The sequence below is a fragment of the Perkinsus marinus genome (assembly GCF_000006405.1).
Source record: "Perkinsus marinus ATCC 50983 genomic scaffold scf_1104296943930, whole genome shotgun sequence".
In the NCBI taxonomy this organism is placed as follows: Eukaryota; Perkinsozoa; order Perkinsida; family Perkinsidae; genus Perkinsus; species Perkinsus marinus.
The window spans coordinates 58,399-82,340 of NW_003211646.1; the positions used below are offsets into that span (position 1 = coordinate 58,399).

General features: G+C 47.2%; 5 protein-coding genes across 5 annotated transcripts; 2 read left to right on the plus strand and 3 right to left on the minus strand.

Annotated features, from left to right (window-relative positions):
• The first annotated feature begins 1,727 nt into the window (after positions 1–1,727).
• Pmar_PMAR018026 (hypothetical protein) lies at positions 1,728–4,786 on the plus strand. Its single transcript, XM_002780931.1, has 2 exons — positions 1,728–4,062; positions 4,158–4,786. The coding sequence occupies exons 1-2, from the start codon at positions 1,750–1,752 to the stop codon at positions 4,734–4,736; spliced, it is 2,892 nt and encodes a 963-aa protein (XP_002780977.1). The 5' UTR covers positions 1,728–1,749; the 3' UTR covers positions 4,737–4,786.
• A 510-nt stretch (positions 4,787–5,296) lies between these two features.
• Positions 5,297–6,681, plus strand: Pmar_PMAR018027 (protein kinase, putative; the record flags this gene model as incomplete). Its single annotated transcript, XM_002780932.1, has 6 exons — positions 5,297–5,419; positions 5,465–5,787; positions 5,821–5,893; positions 5,942–6,067; positions 6,121–6,292; positions 6,419–6,681. The coding sequence occupies 6 exons, from the start codon at positions 5,297–5,299 to the stop codon at positions 6,679–6,681; spliced, it is 1,080 nt and encodes a 359-aa protein (XP_002780978.1).
• A 3,762-nt stretch (positions 6,682–10,443) lies between these two features.
• Pmar_PMAR018028 (RING-H2 finger protein ATL5O, putative) lies at positions 10,444–12,304 on the minus strand (the record flags this gene model as incomplete). The annotated part of the gene is made up of 8 exons (XM_002780933.1): positions 10,444–10,638; positions 10,702–10,857; positions 10,916–11,067; positions 11,116–11,264; positions 11,343–11,463; positions 11,571–11,697; positions 11,736–11,859; positions 12,156–12,304. 8 exons carry the CDS (start codon positions 12,302–12,304, stop codon positions 10,564–10,566), a joined length of 1,053 nt encoding a protein of 350 aa, XP_002780979.1. The 3' UTR covers positions 10,444–10,563.
• Positions 12,305–18,228: 5,924 nt separating this feature from the next.
• On the minus strand, positions 18,229–18,394 carry Pmar_PMAR018029 (hypothetical protein; the record flags this gene model as incomplete). Its single annotated transcript, XM_002780934.1, has 1 exon — positions 18,229–18,394. A coding segment is annotated over one exon (166 nt), but the record flags the coding sequence as incomplete, so codon positions are not given.
• Positions 18,395–19,988: 1,594 nt separating this feature from the next.
• Pmar_PMAR018030 (merozoite surface protein, putative) lies at positions 19,989–21,846 on the minus strand (the record flags this gene model as incomplete). Its single annotated transcript, XM_002780935.1, has 9 exons — positions 19,989–20,078; positions 20,122–20,220; positions 20,275–20,328; positions 20,490–20,564; positions 20,662–20,786; positions 20,846–21,002; positions 21,257–21,350; positions 21,413–21,483; positions 21,772–21,846. The coding sequence occupies 9 exons, from the start codon at positions 21,844–21,846 to the stop codon at positions 19,989–19,991; spliced, it is 840 nt and encodes a 279-aa protein (XP_002780981.1).
• Positions 21,847–23,942: the final 2,096 nt, after the last annotated feature.

Below are 23,942 nucleotides of genomic sequence, written 5' to 3' on the forward strand. Positions count from 1 at the left end.
TCCTTGGAGATTCACGAGGAATCGATTTATGGTGTTTTATGGTGATATTCTCTCAAACGTTTCGTGACTTCATTTGCTTGCTCTGTGCTCATTGGTTGTTCTCAGTAATGTGCGGATGTCTAGTATTTCTGGCGGGGCTTGCATGCTCATTGTTTTGGCATTACAACACGTTGAGGTCTCGGAGTTGATGCTAGTCGGTGAGATAAGATGAGGTCCCTCCGTGCTGGTCGACAATGGGCGCATCGAGAGTTGTTGAGTTCTGTGTCCGTTCAGGACTGCGCTTGATGGAGCGAATGACGAAAAACCATAGTACTGGACCGTACTTTCTGAGACAGGAAGACGTTATGGATCAAATCTTGAGAGATCTTCGAGTCATGTGTCATATGGAAGATGATGATGTAACCTTAAGCCTTGGACCAGAGATTACAGGGAAACGATAGGATTCTCGTGCTCCATTGTAGATTGCCCGTTTGTCGAGAGAACATCGTGCCTACGTTGGTGTAACTACATTAACCCCATATCCTCAGCATGCCAACATTTGCATACCGAGAGATACTAGGGAGGCCCTTCTCGCTGTAGGCGCGTCTATGAGCATACCTCCATTCTTCCGCTCCTTTGGAAGAATCAATGTGAGGCTGTCATTATTTCTATAAGCTGGATCGATAAGTCATCTCATTCAGGGCAAGGCGGTAATTGATGGTTGCTTCACTCGACTTTACTCACTTCCTGACGACCATAACCCAGCCCGAGTCATACGTATCTGCCCGTTTCCTTGGCCACTTTCTGAGATACGTCCTCCTTTGACGGACCTGCCGAGGACCCTTTTTGAGGGTTTCGTGCCCTTGAGGCTGGACTGGCAAATATCCATCTTTTCCCGAGGGTAGCAGCAGCATTGTTACTACGTCTGTGTATTTCTTCAGTTTGGTAGATATAAGGACGCGGAGGAAGCTTTGCCGAAGCTATTGAGTGCACCGTGGTGTTTGCGCCCTATCCGGGATGGGCGGAGTCGGTTGAAAGAACATATTGTACAGTTCAACAAATTGAAGAAGAGGCTTGAGCATTACGATGATGATGATCACGGGCTGAAGTCGTCCTCTAGTTGTGTCAAGTTGAGACGAGACATCAACGATAAGCATATCAGATACCACACATGGGCAGAGATTTCGTCTGCCGATGGTGGTTGAATTGGCACTCAACAGTCAATTTTATTGCTCATTGCACTGGAAGATTATATCCTCATCTTGACATTGCGAAACAGGAACATTCTGTTGTGTATGTCTTCATGGTCGCTGGTAGTTCTTTTTTCGAAGGATTTGTTTGTCGAGTGTAGTCTGTGCCGTGTGAGCGGCCCTTTAGATGGTATGCGATGCGTTGAGGTGCAGGTAGGATAGTTGGACCTGGAACATGCAGTCACGGATGGCAATTCAAGATCCGATGACGATGTGCTGTGATTACACGAGAACATGTTCACCACTTGCGTCACGGATCTTGCGAAGGCAATTTTCTTTCCTTTTAGTTCATGTTGAAGTGTGGCTGCTGTTTAATAGGTCTCGCTGATTTTGACCAGCCAGGCGTCGCACCGGTTCGAGCTGAAAAGTTTCGGGTAGATTATCTTCTTTTGCGTTGTAGGGCAAATGGCAAAGTGAGATCTTTCTTCAGAAATCGATTAGCTGGGCGTGCGCGTTATTTTTGGGCGTGTGACACTGCTTACCACGTCGCAATTCGTTAGTCTTATTTGAGAGCCCGGAGATGTCTGAAGATCCAACTAGATTCGAAGACTTTGAGATTTCGCTGAGTAAGGGCGTGTCCGTTGACGATGAACTTCCCAATTTGGACGAAATCGACATCATGGAAGAAGAATCAGTGAAGTTAGCCGTTAACGTGGATGGTATCCGAGCGATAGAGGAAAAAGAAGACGGCCTTATCCCCCCTATGGACGACGTGATGCTTGAATGTGATGATGACACGGGGGGAGGTTCCACTGGGGATCCCACAACATCTGAAGACTTTGAAGATGATGATGAAGACTATGTGCCGGGGTCGGAGGATAGCAGCTCTGGAGGTAACTCGATGGAAGATGAAGACGAAGAGGATTTGGATGTCGAAAATGTCGGCGGAGATGGTAAAGTTCAGGAACGCGACACTACCTGCCATCATCATCATACTAAGGCTGAAGAAGAGGCCATGGACACGAAAGCAATGGAGGAGTTAGAGGTTGAAGACGATCAGGTGTCGTTCACTGGTGGGGTTGGTGGCCTCCCCGGTGGGAGCATGTTCCCGGCATTACACAAGTTGGTCCTTCAGAATTCGTCTGATGACATTACTGCTTACCTTAATGATACTGGTTTTGAATCAATGTATTATCAAGTAGATGGTCTAGGACGTTCTCCTCTTCATTTGGCATTGTTATATGGTTTGACGCGATCTGCTAAGGCGCTACTTGAGGCCGACGTAGTCTACTGCCAGTCGGCTTTTGAGCGTCGTCTATCTAATATCGAAGTCGAAGGCGTTGGTCATTTAAAAATTATCGATGGGAAAATAGTCGTTGTTGATACGGAAAATTGTGTGGTGGCGAGTAGTGTAGAAAATCTGTGTGAAATTATTAGGCAAAAAATAGATCTTGTAGAAAGAAATAAATTTTCTCGCAGCCTGGCGAGTAGGCCCTTCGACGACCTCCCCACGGTGCATTTGGCTATGTCTACGGCTCCGTTCGACGTCGAGGCTGCCATTGAGCTCATACGACTCTCAGCTGGCCATCCAGGCGTTAACATTTCCACGGCCCTGGACTACTATGGTCGTAATGCTGTCCATATCTGTGCCCTGAGTGGTGCTGGTATAGCGCTTTACGATGCCATCACTGAGGGTATGTCGGAAGAGCAGATCTACACACTATTGTTACAGAGGGATCGCTTCGGATGGTGGCCTCTGCACTACGCCATTGACAACAAGGATCCCTCTGGCCAAATGGTCGAGTGTCTATCCACATCAGATCAGTTAGTCGATCAGCAAGCTGACAACCTACACATCTTCGTATTCGCCGTCTCGCGCTATGCGTGGAGGCAGGCCTTCCAGGTCGCCGTGCTCATGGGTGGGCTAAGTGCCATGCCTGATGCCGTGCTGGATCTTGCCGGGACAGTGGCTGATTCCCATGGGACCGCAGCCGAGTTCGATGAGCTGATCGCGGCCTTGGCTGCTGGTCAGTCAGGCCTGCCTGATGACTTCGAAGAAAGGGCTCTGAGTGGTGGTAGCACTCTGGTCGTCACCGACTCAGGTGTGCTCAATCATATGGGAGTCGACCCTGAGGGCCCACATGCAGTCGGCGACCTTCATAGCCGTCTTAAGCGCTTATCAAGGGTCGTTGAGAATCCATCTAGGGTTGAGGTACTCACAGGCGGCGTAACCGGCTCAACCAGAGGTACGGTACACCACCCCGAGTTCGCCTCCAAGCTCTTCTTGGAGACCTCGGTCAGTGATTGCCCTATGGCCGACATTCTGCGTGTTCATGATTGGACCTACGTCGAGCCAATCATTGCCAAATGTGAAGCTCTGAGGAAGCGAGCTGCGGCTGAGGGCGAGACCAATCTCAACCGCCGCAGTACGCCAATTGACAAGAGTGATACCGCAGTAACGGTCGACTCGTGGGCAGCGGCGCGGAAGGCCGCTGGCTGTGCGGTACTAGCAACCGACCAGGTTTGCTCTGGTACTGGTTACCGCAACGCCATGGCGATCATTAGACCGCCGGGTCATCATGTTGCCTCTCGAGGAGCTGTGAATCCTCAATTAGAGGACGAAGACGAGGAAGGAGATGGATCACAAGGGTTTTGCCTTTTGAATAACGTCGCTATTTCAGCCGCTTACGCCCTCAGCAATTACAGGTCTACCATTCAACGTGTTGCTATTGTCGACTTTGATGTGCATCACGGTAATGGTACCGAAGCTATCGTCCGCGGTCTGTCTGGACCCGTCACTGTGCGTAAGCAGATGCGCGTGGCCGGCTGTGAGATGACTGTCACGAGGTCGAGCCTAATGCCTTGGGTCGATCCCTCTACTGATCGTGATAATGTATTCTTCGCATCGGTGCATCGATTTGATGGTCACTTCTATCCAAGGAGTGGCCCTACTTCACGAGATGATGTAGAAATCACCGCTCGAGGCAGGGCCATACGACCGTTACCACTGAGTACGCTGATGGCACTCAAGATGTTATGTCTGATCACGGCCTGGCCGACCGCAACATAGTAGACGTCGGTCTGAGCTCAGACTCCAAACCAGAAGATCTTCGTAAGGTTTTTACTGATCGGATACTGCCAGCCTTACTCCGATTCTCGCCCGACTTGATCCTCATCTCTGCAGGGTTTGACGGTCATTTGAGAGACCGTCTTGCCCAAGGGGAGTGTGACTTCTCTGAGCGAGAGTTCTATTGGATGACTGAACAGATTATGGCAGTTGCAGCGCAGACAGCTGAATGCCGAGTAGTTAGCGTCTTAGAAGGCGGTTACAACACTAAAGCTCAGTGGCTTAGTCCGCTGAGTCAAAGTGTTGCCGCTCACTTACGTGCATTAATGACGGTTAGTGCCCGGAAGCCCGAGGTAGTCGAGGATCAACAGCACCAAGAGATGGCCTCGTCGAGTAAACGGCCGATTGATGAGGACGCGGGAGAGTTTGAGATCTTTGGGGAAGATGTCCCAGACGTGAAGCGACCGCGATTGGAGGTGGACTCTCCTGAAGGGGTATAGTCATTATCGCCTGTGTAGTTGTATATTCCTGCTCGAAACTCTGTTGCCTACGCTGTTGCTGCGCCTTGAGAGAGTATTCGATCGGAATATCTGAGGTTAGCGATCTTGGGCGCAATTTGGGTTGGAATTTCGTGGTTTGATGAGTCATCGTCGCTGTTATTATTCTACTATTGAAACCTTATCTGTGAAGTGTAGCATTTAATAGCATTATCATTATCGTTATTATTGTCGTTGTTGAGATTGCTCCGTAATAACAACAGCAGCAACAGCAGAAGCAGAAGCAACCGTACCGTGAGGGCCTGTAATATTATCTATCTCCTTCCTTAACGTCTTTTTTGACCATGAAAAGACAGTTGAACAGTCTATATTTTTCGAGTTTCTAGTTGGTCAATAGACGCTCACGTAACTGTCGCGAAATGAGAGTAAGACTGAGCTCTCTGGCCAAGGATTGTGCCTCGCCTTGTGGACGATTGAACACTAGCAGAGGAAGTGGTTATTTTTCCCGAATAGGGAGTGTTGGACGAGAAGGCATTTATTTTCTGGGTAGATTTGTTCTTCATATGGCGGTGGCCTCGGAGGCCTCTTCCCCCATATGTTTCGAAGGTCCGGAGAGCTTCGACTTCATAAGGTCGATACATAGTGGTCGGAAATCGAAGGTTTGGGTGGCCAAGATAGAAGAGGACGTATTTGCCCGGCCTGCCTAGTCATGCTCCTCAACTCGATGTCAGGTGGAAGGGCTAGCAGGGGCACTTTGTGTGGTGAAAATGATAGAGGCTACTGAGCTACAGAGTCGGGAGCAAGTGCAGCACGTCTGGGGAGAACGTCGGGCGGCGTATATGGTTGGCCAAGTGATGGACACCCGTGCTCGAGCGTCTAACTTGAAGCTTCAGACTCCTGACCTGCGAGAACGGTGCTGTGCTTTACTGGGGACTTACAAGACGAATAGTCAAGTGTGCTTGGTATTGACAGCTATGAAGGGGGATCCCATCCATCATCACTTCCAACATGCAGAGCGTGGACACTTCGCGGACTATCGAGCCAAGTGCTATGAGTAACTGCTCTATTGGGATCATCAGGTTGTTAGATACTACATCCACTACGTAGCGTCAACGTTGAGGTTACTGCATCGAGAGGGATACGTCTATCGCGACTTGAAGGTATTATAGCTACCTTACCTCGTGCATGGTCTCTGACCCCCTGGGTAGGCTAGCAACGTGTTACTGGTCGAAGGACGTCCTGTCCTCATTGACTTTGGTATGTGCAAGAAGATCGCCGAAGCAGGAGGCAGGACCTATTCAGTCTGTGGTACCTACCATGCCATGGCTCCCGAAGTCTGACCCGCGCACGGCTGTCGACTCCCCATCGTTGATGATCTCCTGTGTAGGTACGGGCGCTCTCCGGTCTAGATCACGACATTAGGGTCGCGACCACTGACGGGTATGGATATGCTGTGGACTTCTGGGCTTTGGGTATTCTCTTGGTAGAACTGCTGACTGGTAAGCCGCCGTTTGGGTACAGGAATGGCGACATTGGGGACCTTTTCGACCTATCAAGAGGTAGCGAGGGTGAGGGGCTCTGTTGTGGTTCAAGTTCGACGCTTATTCTCCGAATCGGGCAATATCTCGAGCTAGCGTCCAGTCGCAGAGTGTTCTATGGGCTCGCTAACGAAAGCCCGTGGTTAGGCAGCCCAAGCACAATACACTGGGCCTCTGGCGTCCAGCCATCACAAGAACTCCGTCAGTTGGTGGAGAGCTTGTTACAGCCAGAGCCGTCTGAGCGGCTCGCTGACTGGGAAGTCGTACTCGGCCATCCCTATTTCAATGATATAAATGACAACACGCCTCCCCCTGAATGGGACCATGACTTGGGAGCTGATCTGTGGGATACGGACGTTAGCGATGAGTCCTTCATGAGCAGCTCGGTAGATGCTTTCTGCGATTTTTAGTGTCTTTTGGTAAGAATGCCTGTATGGACTTGCGTTGCTTGACGAATCACCAGTGTTGAGAGCGGGCATCTACCTCGTCGCAACCTACCTTACCGCGTAGCTGAGCACCGCAAACTGACGATATGTATCAAGTTGGACCGCTCCTAGATATTGTTAAGGATCCTATGGTGATTTGAATGGCACACTCCGAGGCACATCCGTTCCAGTATGTCGAAGCGGCATTCACCTTGGCGAATGTACCGGTCCTGAATATAGCAGAAAACAGGTGTTGACGGAAATTTTCTTGTGAGTGCTTCCTCTATATAGTGGTCACTGTAGATGGTATTGTCGGTCCTGCATGATACCACGTGATGATGCTCTACTGGAAATACTTGAACAAGAACGCGTAGCTGAGAGAAATGTCAACGTCAGTGATGCTGAGGGCATGCGTAGACGGCAGGCCGTCGGAGTAAGGCTCGCCGCTGCGTTTGATGTTTATTCGCCTTTTGAGGTGATATCTTCGCATGGCATAGAATCGGCAGTATATTCCGCTATCATGAACGCCCTCTCATGTGGGGCGTCATCGGACTCTACCCAATGTGGGAAAGAACAGATTTCTCTATGCTATTGCCCCCACGACGGGTCTATCATTTTGGGATATGCTGCTCCGGACAGCAAGGCTTGTCGCACTAGGGAAGCGGTGATTGGAGCGCATGCGTGCATCGGTCGGTCACTCGCTTGACGTAAAACCAGAATGGACACTCCCAGGATGTCAAGTGATAGTCCTCATCTCACCGAGCAAGTCCGCGGATGACCTGGAAGAAGCAATCAACTCCTATTTCAGCGACTTTGTGCCGCTAGTCGATACCGATACGCCCAGGCTGGTCAACTGCTCATCCCCTACACTCATTGTTGTACTGCAGTAGTTGCCGCAATCGCGGTAGCCACACTGAGCTTGCGTCGAGGTATGCACAGCTGACGTCGACGAGCCTGTCCTCCCAACTGAGACTGTCCAACGTCTCGCGGCACCTGGGAGGTTCCGAGAAGTGCATCTCGTGGTTGCAGCCGCCGGAGAAAATATCGCAGTAGAGACCGCTTCAGTCGTAGGTGAGTCGTGCAGCGACTAACGATTCGACGTCAATCCGTCCCTCAAGTCGGAGTTTTCAACGAATCTTGAGCGCCGCTGTTTCAGTATCGGCCTTGGAAGCCCATCTGATGCCGAGAGACCAGCGACTGCCTGGGGATGAGATAGAGTTCATAGAAGCAATGGTGCGTCCCCCAATTACAGCAGCCCAGGTAGAGGAGGCCTACGAACTATCGTAACAGCATTTCCCTTCGGTGAGGGCCTCCAAGTCTGCCGATTCGCGGCCGCGGCTGTCAGCACTCACATGAGTGTTGAGGCTTGGGGTCCTAAACTCTTCGTCCCTTTGCTCTACCTGGTGGCCATGGTAAATTAAACCAAGCATGCAACCAGCGTCGCAGAGGATACCAATGGTCAGGCTTTATGCCCTTCTGCGACCGACACTGGACACGACTCTCTCCTGCCCTGGTCGAAGTACCTCCTGGCAGATTTGGCACTTACCAATGGTACCCTTGTGTCTCGAGCACATGGACAAGAGGTGATTCAATTCGAGGTACAACAGCAGTAGCAGTGGAGTCAACCTGCTTGTGCGCGGCTCGACTCATCGGGAGGAGCATGTGTGCAAAGGTCGGCTAGAGGACGACGCGGTGTGGCAGTAGCCATATAATTGCAGGCACCAGGCGACGCGGCGTCAGATCCGCGACTGCGTGCTTCGATAATTGACGGAGTTAAGCAGGTTGCAATACCGTGTGCGACATGCGGTCGACCCAGGATGTTCCACCAGGAGCAAATACATGGACGGTGATTGTCCGATTATCTCCTACGGTCGAGCCTCTCATGCTCGTTGTTGGTCACCAGTTACGTCCCACCAGTTGATAGTCATATACTCGGTATGCTTGAGAATGCAATCAACGATTTGGTGCCAAAGATGGCGCGGGATAACCTCATCCGACGAAGCAATGCCTCTTGGAGACGCCGATTGGCAGAGAGCTCATTCCTGTGGCAAGCCAAGCAGCGAATATCCTTCCGCTGCGGAGCACCCTTATGCATACTATGTGGTCGAGTGAGTAACAACGAAGCGTCTAGCACGATCTTCTGAAGATGAAGTGCACTCCCTTGAACTTCCTGTTCGCCTTCCACGACAGGTCGATAACGAGAGGTTGCACCAGTCGGTTGAGCTGGGTGGGATTTTCCAGTCGAGCCTTGTCGACCATGGGCGAGAGCTCCTCCGCCGTTTCGTTGCCAGACCCATCTTCACATGTCACGATTGTCAACCATTCATCATGGAGTAAGCAAAAGGTTCTCCACTGCCCTCCTGTCGAATTTTGTGTCAGCTATTGTCGTCTCAATGCATGTGGCCCTCGAGCGCGTCACCAGCCGAGTCGGCCCATCCCCAATAGTGCAATCGCGACACGAGGAACGGTCACAGATTTAGGCCCCCCTCCCATAACCCTCATCATTTTCAGGTCGCCTCAGCGGATTATATTCGGGGTATGGGCCTGGCCGGCAACTACGCAGCCGATTCGTCGGGCTGTGCTGTAAAGAGCATGTTGTCAGATGACATACAGAGGCCACCTACTATACTCCTGGGTAGGACTTCGAACTATCTTCTGGCAACAGAGACAGATAGTTTATAAGAAAGAATCGTAATCGGGTTAAATAAACGCTCCACGATGGGTTCGAATCACCGACCTTGTGGTTAACGGCCACACGCTCTACTGAGCTAGCGGAGCACATAGGAATGTATTCGCGGCTGAAGATGATCCATTCTCAGAAGTCTAGCACGATGTTCAGCATTGTCAATGGTATCAAGATTCTTGATTCAAGAGTGTCTATCTCATAAATTATGAGTCATAATGCATCACCTGGTGACTGATCGTTCAAGGTCTCGTGCCTATAAGGCTAAGCAGTTTCAACTTGCAATTGAAAACAAACTAGAGAACATGAGTTGCGTCCGATCTCGTTGGAGCACAATCCATCCGACATGCACTGCAGGTCAGACCAACAAGTGCCGCGATGACAAATGCGGGTTATGCAAGGATAGAGAGGCGACAACGATAATACGACCTTGTCTGCACACCTCGTGTTAGGGAAGGAAGACATATGATGGCCATCTAAACTGCTGCCGGCAGGTTTCCAGTGCATATGGGCGTGGCTGCCGTTTACTGCTGAATATGGTGCGTTGCTGAAGCGGATCATGCCTCCAACAGGAGTTACACTCGGTCGCATGGACCTTCCAGTAAACCGCTGTAACTCATGATGGAAAGTTTACTCGCTGCAGATTTTGTTCAGTCAACCTAGTGGTCAAAATCCATCAGCGCACCGATGTCCCATATGCCGAGAGGCTGTCGAAGAGCTCGTATTGGGCAGCAACATCAAGGAGCATCTAGACGAAGATTGCGATAGCTCTGATCGCGGCTGGAGAACACTTGATAACACGCCCACATGGGTAGGCATCGGTTCGGTTTCTATTGATTTCGATAGTATCTTCCTGAGGTACTTTGGGGAGATCGAGTTGCCGGCAGCAGACCCACTCAACACGACTTAAATACATGAACAGACTGTTATCATTTCACTTTGTTCCTTGTGTACGAGTGTATATGGGCACGCGACATAAAATTTATCCCAATGACCATCTGCGAACAATCAACGCAAACCTCTCACGGCTAGAATGGTAACAGAGCATCAATGGTTAGAATGCTGGTAGTAAATTTGGCAAATGCTTCATCCAATGAGAGGACGCTATACATATCAGTGCGGTTCATTAACAATCATCACAGCAGCCACTGAGCACGACTCAGGCCATGCTATGAGCCAGTTTATCATTGCTGCAATATACCGAGAGAGACTAGTCTCTGGACTAGATCTGCCTTCTCCACACAGTCACTCGACGAACCCTGCCAATAAGAACCATTAGCGAATGCTCGCCGCAACAAAAGCTATCCAAAACACCCCATTACTCCGAGTGATGCTATGAGCTCCTTCAATTCCTTCACACGCAGAGAGCGCAGACTCTCCAGCGTGTACTGTGCAGAACCGCCAGCGTGGTTATTATCGGAGTCGGGCATGTCCGTATCGTCTGTTGTGTCGTCACTGCTTACGATGACCCGACCACTCTGAATATGTAACAACACTGAGACGGTCTCGATCCAGCACGGATGAGGGCTTCCTTACACTGACTAGCATGCCGAGGAGTTGTTCCTTTTCTACAGCTTCTTCCGGAAGGGCTAGGTTACACCGTGCCATAAGATCTTTAATCTCGGGGACAGTCATTGACATCAATTGCGATCTACTGTATACGTGTGGCTGAGTGGAGCTCGATGGGCCTATACCACGATAATGGAAGCTCTTGAATGGGCTTATCTCAGTCTCACATTCAGGAATGAGCTCCACACGTGAGGAAGCTTCTAGTCGATCCAGCATGTCAGACTTCTCGAGGCAACCTTCCGAGGAGACTCCTATTTCATTCATGAGCTGTCGCAATCCGCGAACAGACATGTTCTGCAGATCACGTTTTCGGAACCTGAATGCCAATCACTTGATGCGACACAATCGCCGCTGTAGCGGCTAGCGGCACTCCCGGCTGTTTCCCATATCGTACCTCATCTTCCGCTGTTTCATTCGATCCTTTCGACCAGCCTCGAACTGAGCATCATTAGTGGGAAGCTCGTATCGACACACCGGGCATGTACAGTTTTTGCGCAACCATGGAACGATACAGCCTGACAGACTTCACGCTGAATAACAGGAGGGTTTCAAGGAACCTCAAGGCTATTAACTCGGTCTTATAGCGACTCACTATCAAAAAGCGTAACCACTGGCAACTCACCGGAACAAAAGATATGTCCACAAGGCAGCTTGGTTGCCTTATTGCCGACATGTTGTGGCTCGAGACATATACTACACTCTTGATTGTTCTTAGCATCCTCACCGATATCTTCTGGGGTGACGACCACCTAATCAAGCTGTCGTATTGAGCCAGTGCACCGAGTACCTTTGGCAGACTCTGTATTGCAGTAGAACTAGCTGGAGGGGGTACATTCGAATGTCGTTGTTGCTGCTGAGGTTCAGCCATACCGAACAAGCCACCCATATCAAAACCATCGAATGGGTCGGGCCTGATCGGAACATAGAGACGTTCTCAGGCCGAGGATGGGCAATCCATGATAGCATAGTATCCACCTCCCGACGAATTTCTCTATGAAAGATATTCAAGTGGATAAATACTCTGATCTGATATGAAGCAGATCTAACTCGAAACGGGTCAAGTACGAGGATCGTTGTGTCGCTTACTGCCAATAGTATTTGGAATCCCCACTGAGCCGACTATTGACCTTTATCGTATAAATAGTGTTAGTTTCAAGTGAAGTAGAGTATGTTGTGACGGAAAAGCGGCAAACCAACCCTCTACTACCCAAAAGGGAACCCGCTGGGGGCTGCCCTGCGTTGATGCTCCTGTGCCCGGCGATATCTTTGTTGCGCCTCAGCCTCCGCCCTCGCCTGGGCCTCAGCAGCATATCTGGAACTCCCCATTATATTCCCAAGCCATGCTCCAAAGTCCATTCAGAAGTTAGAAACAAGTGGTATCTGTGGTGTGAGTCGTAATACGAATTGTAACTCAGACCCTAGCAGTCTCCTCCTGACCGCGCGCCACGAAATTCCCTCCGCTGACCACCGATTTCTGTCTTAATGGCTCAGTTACAAAATAGCAAAGGAGCAAATAGCAAAAAAGTGCCAATTAGCTGGAATGTATATTTCCTGCGGCTTTTGCTGTTGTGCTAGTGTGTAAGAACGCTATGGCTGATATTCAGAAGAGCAAAGTGGCAAAATTCACTTTACAAATACGCAAATTTGCCGTTTTGTATAACAGAAACTGCTCGAATGAATATCGTTTGCTTGTTTATATTTCAGAAAATTGCTAGAATATATAAAGGTTGCCGCTATGTGAAGTGCTACTATGTAACAAAATTGAGCAATTTTGCTCAAAGAGGGGGCAAACCGATAAATTGCTCCTTCTACTATTGAGCAAATTGCTACTTTTCAGAGGAGCAATTTGCCGCTTTACGAATGGGCAAGCCCGCAATGGAGCAAATTCTTGCTGTTCTACAATCGGAAGAAGAAATTGAAATTTCGCACGCGAGATTCTAACCTTGGTGGGTTGTTGGTGATTGTGTTGAGCATTGCATTATAGTTTCGAAGTCTCTGAGTGGTGAATTTTCTGCAAAGTTCTTTGGTTTGTCGATATAGATAAGAGATTCTCGAGCAACTCAGAAAGCTCAAAGAGGGAACTCGAAAGTAGTGTCGAAGTAGTAATGGGGGAAATACTGGTGGTATTGGGATTGTGGATTAAAACTTTTGCTATGCTCTGTATTATGTTTGCAAGTAGAGGATTTGTGTTTACATGGTAATCGTATTGGGCGGAATCACTCGTACTGAGTGATCCGAGATCACTTATTTGGATCAACATGGATCACTCATCTGCAGTGCAGTGCTGTATTGCAGGCACCCCAGTGGTGCCCATGCGGGATGTCGTGGCTTTCATACACGCATCCTGATCCCTACGTGGCCTATTGCATGTGAACCAATATACTCTTCGGTAGTCTGAGCAAATACTGGTCACTGGAGAAAGATGCCCCTCGCGAACATCGAAACTATCGAGGAAAGAGGCAGGCTGGCTTAGCAGTGCTAAGTTAGCACTTCGCATCTACCCGGCGCTGAACACGTTCTTCCGAGGTACCAGATGTGAGGAGATAGTGCGAAAGTACTCGCCTAACAACAATGCTATTTTATTGGTGGAGAAGTATGAGAGCCACGCGGCAAAAGAATTGCAGCACAAGCGGTCGAAAGAGGACGAGCGTGAGGAATCGAAGTAGTTTCTCCCATCACTGGAGACTAGCGACCATGTACGCACTCGCAGTAAGGTAGGCACTTCAGTGGTGCCCAGCTGTTGTAGTTGCTACAAGTAGCTGTCTCGGTGATTGGTAGAGATAATTTGGACGTTCCTCAATATGCTTCTCATGCGACCAGTACTCTTCTCAGGACTTACAGTAACTCTAGTGGTGCCCGAGAGTGAATATTGTGTGCGGGGGGCTGTAGAGTTCATAATCAGTAATTTAGGCCGTGTTGCGTTTCCCCTGTACACTCCTTCGACACCTCTGCAAAGTCCATAACAATAGCTCCACGAAGACGCTCCGATGAGTGGCACTGCCCATGAGCGAATGTTTCTCGTGTAGAATGTCAAAGTTGCCCGTAATACTTACGTAATGCCTACTTGAGGGTTTAACTTCTGGGTATTGTTGAGTCGTCAATACGTACAATCGTAGTGAACCATGAGACACAACTGATACGATGCAAAGAGAGAGAGGATACTCGAAGATAGGGACTCAATTTAACTGTTATCTCATCTGATTCAGTCGCGACGTGCAAGAGCAATCATGTGTTTGGTATTCAGCATTGATCATAACTCGCGCTGTCTTCGGAGTGAATGATATATCTAACTAGAGTGCTATCACCGTGATAGCACTCTTATAGTATCACGCTTTGACCCGATACTAAGTGACTCACTTGAAGTGAGACACGAGGTGTGACACCTCTGATAGACACTTAGTAAGTGCACAGGGCATGAACATGCACCAAAATGGATATGAGGCGCAATACCGTAATCGAACGAGAAATGCTATCCCATAACTATGTTTGCTCGGTTGTATATTACTTGTACGAATAACGCAAAAGGGCAAGCTTGCTAATAACGCTAACAGAGACGGAGTTTGAGCGAATGAGCAAAACGCTAGTATATATTCCCGCAGGGCGTAAGTTACAAGAGAGCAAATAGCCGGAACATAAAAGTAGCGCAGCGTTGTCACATACCGGCAACTGCCAATTTGTATATTTCATGCAGGAACATCACACAATAGCAAACCTTAAAAGTTGCCAGACTACATAATTACAACGCAAAACATATCAAACAGCAAATGAGCACAACTTGCCAAAATAACGAAAACGTGCGGGCGAAGCACCCTTGGGCAAAAGTGCCAGCGTGTAAAACATTCCGGGGAAATATACAATGCAGCAAAAAAAGAGCAAAAAAGAGCGACTTGCTGGAAAACACTTTTGGATTTGCTACTTTCAACATTTGGTTGCTAAAACCTATACCCGAAATTGCTAGGTTGTAAATGTGGTTGCTACTTTGTAACTGCGAAAGCAGCACATACAAAAGAGCAAAAAAGTGAGACTGTCAGGAATTATAGCATTTGGCAAATCCGCAACATTAGCAAAAAGTTGCGATTGCCGGATTCTATTACACCGGTCTTAATCGAAGTTCGACCCGCAATACTTAGGGTTTCGTTGCTGAACCATAGGTTCAGTGCTGTGTTGAGATCTGAGCTCAACATAAACAAGGGCTAGGATCCCGAGATAGGCGACTAGCGGGCCGAAGGTTACGCCACTCAACCCGTCGGCCTCGTTGCATCATTCACGGAACTAAGGAGTAAGTAGTTAAGACTCAGCTATATTGCCATCGCCTCTAATCACGTGGAGTGGATTCAATCCGGTCATGAGGAAGTTTAGCATGTGGACTGATGGAACTCTGCCGATGAAGTAACTTCGTAACGGTCAATGGTTCTCGAGGTCTGACCTTGAACTTGTGAGTAGTCCACCGCGCTCGGCAAAACATAACTATTCCATGCAACATGTACTAATCCATCATAAAAAAACTAAATCTATGCAATCTATACAATGCTAAGCAAACAATGGTATTGCGGGCAAATGCGCTATGCTATGCAACAGGTACGTGATGCTTAGTTTAGTATTCTACTTTCAAGTAATACTGATGAGTGATTTCTGAACGTAATTTTTGATCTGAGATTTACACATTTTTTGCGTGAGAATTAATAACATGATGTTACTAACATTAGCTCACTGGCAACACGATCACGCAAGTGTCATAGTCCACGTCATGAAACAGTGTAATATGATGTTCATAAAGAAGAGTAATGTGTGTTCATGTTTATTGTCCTGAATCTCGAAGACTATCTATTGCAGAGCGCTCTCGGCATCAGACAGATCGCTGGCCATGTTGGCTATATGTATATTGGAAGTATTGGAAGTATCTGATCGAAAAGGAGGCAGGCTGCAACTTTCAGCTCTCATATAGCCTATCACCATCAGAGTCATCGCAATTTTCGCCGCCAATCAGTGCATCCTGCCATTGCATTGATTGATGAGGACGAGTATACAAACCATCGCTCTCACATGAACTAGAAGACGAGCTCGAAAGGCTAGTTTCATGGATCTCAGATGCTTCGTCATCCGACGTGTCTGCAATGACACCATCCGAGCCGCAACAAAACTACGACATCGATTCGGCAAGTTGGCAGTCGTTGCATCGATTACCAGTGGAGCTATCGGGAAAACCATCGGAGGAGAAGTTGCTCGAATCAGAGTACGCGTCGCCATCAGAGACAACGGGATCATCATCTGAATAAAAAACAATCATGGTTAATGCAAACGTTCCCTTAGTGAACTTACTCTCTGATCTTATACTGGCAGAGTCGGAACTGCTCGAGTTGGTGTCGGAACTCGCTGATGAACTATCGCGTTGCGGTAACGATACAGCGGAATTATATCTCCCAAGGACCCCGACGGCTCGTTGCGTAGGACGTCCTCTCCGCAAACCTGCGATCGCCCTTGTTTCTGGAACGTACCTGAAGTACAGAAGGAAGTTCCGATGCGAGCCTGGACATTAAATAAACACTAGGTTTGGCACGTTCACAACTTACGACGGCCGAGTCCCAAGATGAACTTCCACAGCATAGCCATGTGCGCAGCAAGCCCAATCTCGATAATCCTTGCACGTACAAGCTGGAGGAGTCTTGCGTTCATTGAGCATCATATGAGCCCTTGGGTCTGTGGTGACGAGATAGAAGCAGAAGAAGTCGTCCATTACTTCTTGCAAAGTTCGCGTACCGACTAAAACGAGGTTATAAGAGACCACATTTACCATTTTTTTTGGAGTCACGGACCATCCGGTAGGTCTTCGAACAGCATACCACGAAGGTATGTGTCGATGCTCTCTAGCTGTGCTTCATCACGTTCATCAGCTCGAGTCCGACTATTTGCGAGTAGGAAGAACCGCCCTTCAATGTCTCCATCACTTAAATCTCTCACGTTTGCAGTCACCTGCAATCGAATGGTGATCAATCGAGAATCGTAGAGAACATGAAATATCCCATAGCGAGGTGAGTTAGTACTCAATGAATTCAATCTTTTATCTACAGTTTATGACAGATATGATATCAGACGTATCATAAATTACCTCCCAAACCATATTCCGTTGCTTGAATCTAGTCCCGCGAATCTTCATCTCGCGTTTGTAGTCCACTGCATTTATAGGCTCAGGCCGCTTGACATAGTGCTGAGAACTTGAGAGTTTCAAGGAGGTGATAACCTAGTGGGAATTAGAACTAAGTATCGAACTGCAAGGAGCGAATTGTTGAACCTTGCGTATTTTTGCCGCAAAGGCGCCCAAATTGAGTCTCTTCTTGCCCATGATCCTTGTATTGGTCTTGTGAAATGACTCGACAATGTTAGTTAATACCTGGACAACAAGTCTGACCCGATACATGCAGTGATTAACTTGCTTGAGTTCCAGCCAAACCCTCTCTCGTTATTGCAATATGTGGGTTGCCATATTGGTCTGTATTGAGGGTTCTTCGCAAATACTCAGCCCCCCTGGGGCATGCCGAATCCACAGTGCTTATCAGAGCATTCGAGAGTAAGTCATACAATCCATCAGTTGCGCAAGAGTGCAGCCAGAACTTGTGGCGCATGACCTGGAAACGTCAGAAAATGATAACTCCAATTTTAATACGTAACTCACAATTGGAAATGCATCCCCTAATACGCCCCGATTGTCCTTGAAGTTTTTGCTCAAGTGGAAATAGCAACGAGCTGAGTGATGAAGAGACCAAATATTATTATATTCATACATATCATCGCACCTACCGTTTCTCACATCTGGCAGCAATTCATTACATGCCTTAATGGCACCCTGATGGGCATCGTGAACGCAGAGATTGACGACGTCACTCAGGCCGCGCTCCCCCGAGGTTAACGCACGAACGAGCATATCCAAATGGGTTATCAGATGATGATATACTTCATAGCATTCTTCGTTTATAATTGCCATGAAGAACGGGACAAAGGTATGTCTGTACTCTCTACGAGAAGTATCGTACCTGCACACCATGGCAGGATCCTGTCAAAGAATTCCTAAACAAATGTTTAATCGTACCATATCCTGGTAGACCCAACCCATGCGACTTTTTGGCTTCCACGAATGATCTTGTTCTGTGCGTCCATATACAATGGGAATCCCGCAGGCATCGAACGGATGAACCACAAGAGAGAAGTCAACATACCTGTCACGCGTGAATGTCTTGTTGTGAAAGCTAATGATAACTATGGATATTGCGCCGTGCTGATATTACTCGCTCCGCCGACAATGCAAGCAAAATTGTCAGACCAATACCCTCCGTGGTAGACAAACTCCTTTGCAGGTGTTCCACCCTCCAGTATGAAGTCGATCAGCGCTTGGTCCATGCGCGAATCTTCAAAGGCTTCTTCTAGCTCAAAGAAGTTTCCAATATGCGGCATTCCAAGGTCACGACGACGCGGCAATCCGGAAATTATGTTTTGGACCTGCTTTCGCTACTTGCAGATAAATCGACTAAAGTGATGAGTACCTGTTGGCGGGATATCTTCCCTGCCTCCACATATTCCCTATGGTCGACGGCTAGATTATTGAATATGTCACTTGCGGTCATGCCTTGTTTTGAAGCCCTCTCGATCACAAATGACATAATCTTTTGGGGATGACGGGTGCGATTGCGCACACGCTCTATCTGGCCGTGCTCTCCTGAAATCCATAAGAATATTGTATTCTGGATACAACGAGGGAGAGCCAAAGGCTGCAAAAAATGATCCTGCCCAAGACCGTCATCAGTATCAGCGGTCTACCTGATGCGAAGACCGTTACATGGTCTCCGTTTTGTACAAGTTTCCACTTTCTCGGACAGCCCAAATGATCGCCGCAATGATAAACCTCATAGTTTTCTCGGCGATACGACAGCAGCAGAACGTTATCAAGATGCAGCCTTTCGAGCGCCACCTTGAACGCATTCGAGCCAGCCGGTATCCCGCAAAACTGATTTTCCTGTATCCAGTTGAGGTGTCTAGGCATTTGGCAATCCAACGACGAAGCGCAGGGGAACAACTAGAAACGCCCCATCCTTTGAATATTGAAACAGCTAAATGTCCCACGTTGAATTATGTTTGTTAAACTGCATTTCAACACACCCTATCAACACGGTTTGAAATCATAAAATTCTTGCATTTTAACAAAGACTCCTCCTGTGGTAAAATTAGACTGATTAGACTTCCTTCTAGCAAACTGCTAACAAGAATGTCAATTGTACCGATTGACTGACTGAACACTGCGCATGAGAGTACATCCATGAAACGAAAAGTACCTTAATCATGGTTGTCTCGTAAAACCAAGCCAGTCGTGAAATATCAGGTCGCCTTGTCGCCTGCAGGCTGCGGCGGGGCAACGACAGTCCATTCTCTTGGGCTATGACTCGTTTCAATCCTCAGGTTTGGTGCATGTGTTTTTTTACCCGTGGAGGTCTGCAACCAAAATTCAACATCCTTGGCCGGTAGCTCTAGACGGAGGGTCTGTCCGGAATGTAACGTATCCATGCCCAAGATCCTTGGTGATTGAGAACATCTTGATGTTTGGTACAAAGCAATCCTTATATAACACGAGTCGGTGAATGCAGATTCTATCTTCAACTTCGCACAACCATTGGGTTTGAGGCATGCAACTCCCTGAAGTTTGTTGCATGCCTTGGTTCTACGCTGGTCTGGAAAGTCCTCTGGTCTCACGGTTTTGGTGGGATACGATGAGGATTCGCTAGCCTCTGAGAGTTGTACCTATTACAAATATGTGGAGAGCTGTGAGGCAAGTTACCATCAGTAGTCGACGTCACGTCTGATGAATTGGAATTTGCGTATGAGGATAAACGAGTACGTGCGAAATTTCGTGTATACAATATGCAAGTCGAGTAATGCATCCTTACTTTTTTGTTATCAGCCGACTTCCCAGAATTCGCGTGTTTGCGCTTGTTTGGAGTCAATCTTAAAGTAGGCCTAAGTGCAATCGTCAGAGGTAAACAAGTAGAAATCAAACTTACACCGTCTTCAAGCATTTCGTCTCACTGATAGGGCTTGATACTTTACGTGTGCTGGCAACAGATGGCGCGTCTTTGGACATGCTAGACTGAAAAGAAGATATCGTATCACGAAAACGAGAGAGTACGTACATGATCCGATTCACCACCAGCGGAACATTGCTCCACCAGCTGGGCTTGGAGAGCTGATTTTTGCTCTTCCAGGGAACTGATCTTGCTGTATGCATCGGCCTGAAGGAGACCCTTCTATCCCTCACAATAACAACATCGCAGAGCTGGACGTACTTTTGTCTTCCTCAGTTCATCCTTAAGTTTCTCCAACTCTCTCTTAGCTCCGACCTGAGATGAGAGAGAAATGAGATGAGATATGCTTCGGCTTTGACATCGGGTGAACCAGAGTTCAAGCCGCTAGATATTAACCTTGCTCGGGCAATGGGCTAAGATTTAACTCATTTAGCTGCTAAGTTTCTGGTTTCCAAGTAGGTTCAGTCCGCTCCTACTTTTATCCCATCAAGTTCTTTCTGAAGTGTGTCCACTGCTATAGCATGCTGTCGATGATAATCATCTTCGTCTTTCTGAGACAGGGTGAGATACGAAGATGGTACATGGACATGGTATATAGTATAGATACTATCCACTATCCTTTGGATAGTGGATATAACATGAAGATACCTGTATTTTGTCTTCAAGATAGTTCACCTTGCCAGCAAGCCTCTCAACCTCTCGACAAGCAGTTGCCTTATTTGTCTTCTCATCGACCAACTGTTTACTGCACTCCTCCAGAGCAATGCGACTTTCTGAAAACAGCATTCAACAAATCTATCTACTGTCGGCGACAGTCTTTTACGATACCGACCTTTAGTCTGCTGCTGCAGATCTTTGTATTCCTCTTCGAGGCAATGGAGCTGAGCTTGGGTCTGCATGAGCCGATCGTCCTTGCGCTGCATTTCGATTTTGAGAGTCTCGAGCTCTTGTTCAGAGTGGACTCTAGCTACCTTCTCATCGTGGAGTCTCTGACACGAACGGGGCAATAACAACTAGCTATGATATGATTTGATACTATGCTATGGTTCCCTTTCTCCTGCAAAACAGTTTTAGGTCTCAAAAAATACTATCGTCTCATGTTGTCGTAAAATATTTTGTCGTCGTACATTTTGCAGGATAATGAGGTAATTTTTAGGATCTAACAGCCAAATTGTAGAGCAAAGTTTCATTCCAACTTAAGCCGATGATTCCAGATTCGACTAACATTCCGCAGCGAGCAAACCTGTTCAATTTGAGCCATTTCTTTTTTAATTTTCTCTAACTCCTGATTGACCTCGTGAAATTTCTGCCTCTCCCCACTTAAAGCTTTCTCTAACCTGAATTGAACACCAGATAGACAACCATATCCTGAGGACATCGCAGTAATATCGTTGCTAACCTTTCCGAGAGGCGTTTAGATTCAGCCGCGGATCGTTCAGCCATCTGCACAGCCTTGGCACCAGAGACCTCCTGAAGACAACAAAATCCACTTGAAGATGATAAACGTCTACTACTACACTTGCCCTTTTTCGATCATGATCTACTGTATGTGGATGTTCGTTAGAGCCTGACAGCACTGTGGAGTATGATGCAAACAGGTTTTCGGCGCACCACTGAACTGTCTCGCATTTTCGAGCTCCTCTGTGAGCTCTGCGATCCTTTCTGTCAAAACCTGCTGATTCCGTTCGTGAAATAATATCTGAAGGAATGTATCGTAGAGTTGATTCCGAGAAAGCCTACAAGAAACGGCGGTATTACCCATTTATCCCGATTTTGTTTAGCACGGTCTCTTCTGGAGGGAGTGGAATGACTCGACGGAACAGAATTACGCATTAGCAAAATAAATCTCACAACGAGGGAAATTCCATGATGAAACAAAACGTCATAGAGATTTTGTTGTTGGCGAAGATTGTAAGAAATCAAAGACCAGTTGCAATAGACCTGGTGAGCCTAAAAATTTGCTCTATAAGAAATTATGAATGAAATAAGGCTGATCACAGTGGATCGGCTCAATTGAAAACTATGAATGAAATAAGGCTGATCACAGTGGATCGGCTCTATAAGAAATTATGCAAGAAATGAGGCTGATCACAGTGGATCGGCTCTATAAGAAATTATGCAAGAAATAAGGCTGATCACAGTGGATCGGCTCAATTGAAAACTATGAATGAAATAAGGCTGATCACAGTGGATCGGCTCTATGAGAAATTATGCAAGAAATGAGGCTGATCACAGTAGATCGGCTCTATGAGAAATTATGCAAGCAATGAGGCTGATCACAGCGGATCGGCCCAATTGAAAACTATGAATGAAATGAGGCTGATCACAGTGGATCGGCTCTATAAGAAATTATGCAAGAATAAGGCTGATCACAGTGGATCGGCTCAATGGAAAACTATGAATGAAATAAGGCTGATCACAGTGGATCGGCTCTATGAGAAATTATGCAAGAATAAGGCTGATCACAGTGGATCGGCTCAATGGAAAACTATGAATGAAATAAGGCTGATCACAGTGGATCGGCTCTATAAGAAATTATGCAAGAAATGAGGCTGATCACAGTGGATCGGCTCTATAAGAAATTATGCAAGCGATGAGGCTGATCACAGTGGATCGGCTCAATTGAAAACTATGAATGAAATAAGGCTGATCACAGTGGATCGGCTCTATGAGAAATTATGCAAGAAATGAGGCTGATCACAGTGGATCGGCTCTATAAGAAATTATGCAAGCAATGAGGCTGATCACAGTGGATCGGCTCAATTGAAAGCTATGAATGAAATAAGGCTGATCACAGTGGATCGGCTCAAACAAGCAAATACATATACACAAAAAGATCGTAGTAAAAATTACTACCCTTCCTTTTACCGCTTGAATAGCCTCTATCAGACATCTTCACGTCATTATCACTCTATGGTGGTGCCTTGAAGGAAGTCCGAACCCTTCCACATGATATCTATGATGAATCCGGATGCACGCTACATTTAATGAACCTCATAATCTTAACTAAAAGCACGAGAAACTTGAGAGTTGTTCAAACTAAATCAATTTCATGAACACGCGCTGAGGATCTTGCGCTGATTTTTTATGGGCGCGCGCTATTCCAACTGCGCAAAAGAAAATGTGAAAGACTTGAGGAATGAACAGGATGCCAACACTTGATGTGACGGCATGCATAGTAAGCTCCACTCTTCCCACTACGTGTTTCCAGCACAAACATGTGGTAGTTACACTATACTTGACATATTCTATCAGCATGGCAGTGAAATGATACGTATGCACATGTTCTGTAGAAGCTCAACTAGGTAGAAGGGTTACGCACACAGCATGAACACATGCAGTCGTTCATAGAAAGAAAGGACAAACAAAAACCAACAAGCCTAGACATAATGAACTTACTATTCAAGCGTAAATTGAATAAGGCCGTCGGCCTATGCCATTATCACCTTAAGTAAGTAATGCCAGGAGTTACAATAGCTAAACTGTTGATGACATCAACTTTGTATGCTTCATGATGGACGATCAATCCCCGAGGTGAGGTTCCGCTACGTTCACGTTTCGGTCCCCGTTTCCCGAACTCCGGTTTCGTGCTGAACAAATCGCAAGTACTTTAATATATATCAAGTCGAAAGAATAGGCATCAGCGCAAGCATTGTTATAAAGGATAATAATGTAACAACGTACATAACATCGAGGAATAAGTATAGGCTATATTATAGCCCCAAGTCTCACTCTTTCATTATCATTGGATCGTCATTATCCATTGAATGATGTACACAGTCACGTGATTAATGTTGAGAAATTACTAGCTCGCTCGCTTCGCTCGCTCGCTCTTATCCTAAGCATTACTGTTATAGCGTACACGGTTTTTATTGCATGGCTTAGCAAAAACAGCATAGAACAGCAGCTTTTGCTTAGATTAAATTTCA